The sequence below is a fragment of the Pagrus pagrus genome (genome assembly GCF_965226575.1).
Source record: "Pagrus pagrus genome assembly, chromosome: 4".
Classification (NCBI taxonomy): domain Eukaryota; kingdom Metazoa; phylum Chordata; class Actinopteri; order Spariformes; family Sparidae; genus Pagrus; species Pagrus pagrus.
In genome coordinates, this window is record NC_140188.1 from 26457680 (window position 1) to 26462805 (window position 5126).

General features: G+C 40.6%; 1 protein-coding gene across 1 annotated transcript; it reads right to left on the reverse strand.

Annotated features, from left to right (window-relative positions):
* Positions 1 to 960: 960 nt before the first annotated feature.
* Positions 961 to 4615, reverse strand: cbln18 (cerebellin 18). The gene is made up of 7 exons (XM_084351363.1): positions 4553 to 4615; positions 3270 to 3375; positions 2889 to 3071; positions 2425 to 2568; positions 2200 to 2288; positions 1984 to 2064; positions 961 to 1794 (listed from the first exon to the last, which is right to left on the reverse strand). The coding sequence occupies exons 2-7, from the start codon at positions 3373 to 3375 to the stop codon at positions 1639 to 1641; spliced, it is 759 nt and encodes a 252-aa protein (XP_084207489.1). The 5' UTR covers positions 4553 to 4615; the 3' UTR covers positions 961 to 1638.
* Positions 4616 to 5126: the final 511 nt, after the last annotated feature.

A 5126-nucleotide genomic window follows, 5' to 3' on the forward strand; every position in this document is an offset into this window, starting at 1 on the left:
AAACAACAAGGATCATTACGGCGCTTTTTAAACTGGTGCACAAAACCAAACTGAGTGAATACAAGTTATACAGAGTCATGTCCACTGTCCTACATTAAGCTATGCTACTGTGACTGACTGCAGGAGCATTTGTAATTTTGTAGGCTTAGCAAGCTGGTCCTACAGTATTTGCCAGCTTATATGATTGGTGACCTCAACGTGACTTCGGGTTTGATTTTCTTGAAAACTTCTGATTCTGTTTCAGCTTTTTAACTGCAGCTGGGTGTGATCTTTTCTAGCACCCCCTGCAGTCCACATGTTCGCAGCTTAAACACCCACCAAAGGTTGAAAAGACATATTAATTACAAGCATTTCTCCCAAATCCTGAACCCTGTCCTAATTATACCGAAAATTAGACTGAAGTAGATTTTTGATTAGTTATAAATCATTAAATACTGATCGTGTGTTACCCAGCAGTTGGCTCTGCATTGTCAACAGCAGTTTGTTTCCTACATGAATTATGGCTGTTGTTTGTTTTGTTTTGGCTGTGTACAGTAAATAACAAATGATTAATAAACATGTATTGCAAGGGTTACGTTATGACGTTATGGAGGGAAATGAATCCATCTACTCTGCAAACAACACAGTAATGTGGGTTTTGTTTCCACTAACAGACAGCTCAATTCATGCATAAACAATTTTTTCAGCATTAAGGTTAGACTCTCATGGATTTTACTGTTCATTGCCACTGTGCCACCACACCCACACCCAAATCCCCTGAAATCCCCAAATTCTCAACTGGTCACCGTACCCAACCCTCATTCAAATCAAGGCGAGGACTGGAATTTTCACCTGATTCTGTCTGAATGTGCCTAGGGTTAGGGTAAGTATCCAGGAAATGAATGTATGTAAGTCTATGTAAATAATGACATGAATCAACTCTGTACACAGACAATCATGGTGGTGTGCTCATATGTTTTTTAATGATACAAATATTTCCAGACATGTTTTTATACTATGCAAAAATAAAATCATGCTTAATTTCTGATTGATCATAAATGCCTGCACACACATGTACCAGTCTATGTATGTAAGACCTGTAAGGTGTTCTTTATCTCTACTGCAGGGGTTCTTAAACTACCGGGCCTGTCCCATGATAGGTCACAAACCTACATCTGGTGGGTCCACATGTAACAGAGTATGTTTTGTTTTCATAAATCAGGATCTCAGTTGAATGAGGATAAATGGATTCATGGATTTAGAAAGTTTAAAGGGTAACTCCAAGTAGTATAAAGCCTTCTGTGGCTCCAGAGGAAGCTGCATGTGATCGGATAAATTGCTGCCAGTGATGACGCTCAGTGGATAAGTTGCATTATGGGTAACGTAGGCATCAGGTTTTGAAAAGCAGTCCACTGGTCTAGCATCGCACTCCATTCTTCTTCCCTTTCAAAAACGCCTACATTACCCACAATGCAACTTCACCACTAAGTGACATCATTGGAGGCAAATTATCCCATTACACAAGCAGCTTCCAGTGCTGCCACATAAGGCTTTTATACTGCTTTATTTTACATAAGCAGTATTACGCCCCAAGACCTGACAACACACTTCAACGTGTAAAATTGGTGCAGTTACCCTTTAAGTAGCTCAGATCTCCAGCTAGTACTCATAACCGTACTCATACTCATACTCCTCAGTTTTAGGGTACACTATGTAACCTGTAAAGATATTGTGCTGCAGGGGTTTACAGAGCTTCCTCCCGCTCATCAGCTGCACGTAGACCTGATCGCCTTCTTTCATCATCAAAATCACAACCTGAAAGCATAGACAGTAGTCATTACAAAACCTGTCAAAGTCACATAATATATTGGCTTTTTTTCCCCATCTAGTTTGCAATTTGGTCTCTAATTGAACTACTGGATCACTAATTTTGGTTGTGGCAACCATGTGTGCAATCAAGTTTTTTTGCTCTTGTTAAATAATCAGATTATTTTCACTTCTTACCTGAGTGGCACTGTCTTCACCATCTTCTCGGTTGTTCTCCCACACACCGGCCTGGGGTACCCCATTCTTCATCAGCTGAACCTGCAGACACAGCAGAACACAAACTGAATTCTTCTTATAAACTTAAGGGACAAATGACATGCTGTTGATAGGCAGATAAACCAGAGAAACGTATGCTGGAATGATATATTTGTCAAGTCTAACTGGCTTGTTTACTTTATGGTAGAGGCGGTCATTCTCTTTCACAAATGAGTAGACTGTGATGGAAAAGAGATAGTAACCAGCACAAGGGGCAGTGAAGGTACCTGGAGAGGGAGGTGAAGAATTAGATGATTGATATATGTCTTACATGAGGCATTAATTTAGAATTGTGGAAAAGGCATGAATAATTAATTTTACTTTCCGTGTGTGTGTGTGTGTGTGTGTGTGTGTGTTTCCTACCCAAAGAAGGGTTATATCCTCCACCATCGTTAAGACTGATGTCGGTGTAGGGGATTGACACATTAGTATTGAAAGGACCAAAGCATTGCTGAGGAGAGGCTTCCTCTGGGCTCATGGTGGCTTTGAAGGCAACCTTGTTGCAATCTGAGGGTAAGAGAGAGAGATTTACTGTACAGTACAACAAAGCTCAGCATCCAAAAAATATCTTTGAAACTCAGGTTTTGTGTGTTTATCGGCAGATATGTTGGTCATAATCAAGACTGCCCAATATAAATTGCAGTTTATGCATTTATGTTTGTGTCAGATCAAATTTGCTTTAAATATGAAGGATCCCTTATGATGACACTTTGTGCAGGAAGTGAGCCAAACAGAAGATAGACTAAGTTTCAGTTTTGGCCCTTGAAGGAAAAAAGTTTGTGAACCGCTGGTCTAAATCTACCATCCATCACCGTAAATGTGTTTACCTGTGAGGCTATGTACTTGGTGTGACAGTGTGGTGATATCATGCCACAGATATTTAATCCTTATGAAGGTGTCCTCTTCTACTTTGTACATATCATTGGCTGCACAGCAGCAGCCACGCTGGTGATTGAAGGCACAATTGCAGTCCATCTCTTTGTGGCAGGTCAGAGGTCCCTCCCACTGGACTGGAACAGGAGGCAGAGAAAGACAGAAAAGAGAAGGGGGTGGGGGGTATGTAAGGGACAAGTTCAACATGAAGGGCTGAGGTGTGTGACTGTTTAAAAGCATAAAGTATACATTGAAAATGAGATGTATAGTGTGTATATGCTGTGTGTCTGACTGCTGGATGAAAGGGATGAAATGTGACAGTTAGTGTGGCTTACGTGCAGCCATTTTCAGCATCTCGATGGTGCTGCTGGACTCGTTGGCCTCCACGAGACCACAGAGAAACAGCGACCCCAACAGGAACAAAACTGGTAATACAACCATCTGAAAAAAACAGGTCACCACTGGATCAGTCGTGAACCAACCAGAGACACTAAATGCTCAGAGCAGTGTCAAGAGGAGATTTACATGTAACACAATTCTTACAGTTCTTGAATTCAAGTCAGGGTCACATCATTTTGTGAAATTCAGGCAGTTTGATGCCATCTTTGTAGACCTGGTGCCTGTGTGCCAATTCAGAATTCAGTCTGTTTAAATCTACATTAGGCAATGTTATTGATACTTATAAAGACTCGAGGGCTTTTGTGTAAGGCAAAAAGGTTGATTTAACTAACTAGCCCAGTATTTTGGTTCCTCAACCATAAATAGACTGTATAACTGACTGTTACTGCTCTCATTAACTGCCAAACATGCAAATAATTGAAGGCAGACATTTTGACTAAAAAACACACTAGGCATGATCATTTAGTTCAACACTATTTCAATGATCTGAATGTGTAATTAGTGAGAACCGTCTTTACAGTGCTGATGGAACAATGCTTTATGTCACCTAGGCGTCCACAAAATTAGCCTGGTTTTAATCTTTGTTTTTCCAGGCAACTTTGACCTGCATATTAAAACAAAACGGGCAAACCAAACATCAAAGCATCAAAATAACTACCAGCCAGCAGTTTTTAAAGATATTAAAACATATCCCAGCGAGACACCCACATGTTTGTCTGGGCGAATGACTGAGCTAAAAGATGAGTTACTATTGGACTTACAACTGTCAAAGCGCACCAGAAACACAACTAACAGTAAGAGGCTTCTGTATCTGCTGGCCGTGTAAGTAGACATTTGCTTGCTAACAACTTAGTCTCAAGAGCTTTATAAATCATATTTTTTGTAGATTTGTTTTTGACTCTTCTGCCCCCTAGAGGTCAGAAATCTCTTAATGCAGACTTATTATTACTTATTATTACACAGAATAATACAGTAACTGATATAAAGGCAATAATCCAGAAGTAAAAGGAAGTATAAATAACACAACTGAAGCCAATCAATCCCCATGCTTAATCAATTACTTGTGCTTTGATGCATAGAGTCTAACAATAACTATATCCTGAGAGAGAGAGCTATTCACAATCTTAATCAAGGCACTCTGTCGGTGGGTGACAGCCAGAGTTTCTTTTTAACGATATAATTGATGAGTGCTATGTAAGGATAGAAACATAAAACTTACTGTTTTTTTGTTCCTCTCTCTCCTTGTTGTGAAAGACTATGTCAAGTTCTTGTGAGTTTGTCAAACTGTGAGTAAGAGTTTTAAGCGGGGAATGGTTTTAGCGTCTTATTGATGCACTTCAGGTGATCCTCCCCTTGAGGAGGTATGTGACAGAAGCTCCACCTCTTCACACACACACACACACACACACACACACACACACACACACACACACACACACACACACACACACAGAGGTTTCGCAGCCAAACACCGACACCCCAACTTCTTCCCCAAAGACAGTCACGTACGTCCCTGGTAATACGTTGCAGTAGATTGTTTTGCTTTAGTGTGAGAGGACAAGTATTGATCTCATTGCACCTTTCAACCTTTCAGCCCCCCATTGTTGGGACCATAATACCTCTTATTAGGACAGCGGTGTCTGGTTGGCGTCATTCTAGAGGACACCAGCTGCTCAGAAACACTGATATGGAGAATATTGTTGTTAAGTCCCTGAGGATAGAATGATCTACAGACAGGATGACAAAAGAAGCTGATAGGAAAGTGTTATCAGTCCATCGATGAAGGCCTAGAT

What these genes read in the sequence shown, in the direction of transcription:
- cbln18 (XM_084351363.1), bottom strand. Translation starts at nt 3,375, where the DNA reads ATGGTTGTATTACCAGTTTTGTTCCTGTTGGGGTCGCTGTTTCTCTGT. An exon ending in CCAAGTACATAGCCTCACAG is followed by an intron (nt 2,569 to 2,888) that starts GTAAACACATTT and finishes TCTTACCCTCAG; the next exon opens with ATTGCAACAAGGTTGCCTTC. An exon ending in ATGACCGCCTCTACCATAAA is followed by an intron (nt 2,065 to 2,199) that starts GTAAACAAGCCA and finishes CTGTGTCTGCAG; the next exon opens with GTTCAGCTGATGAAGAATGG.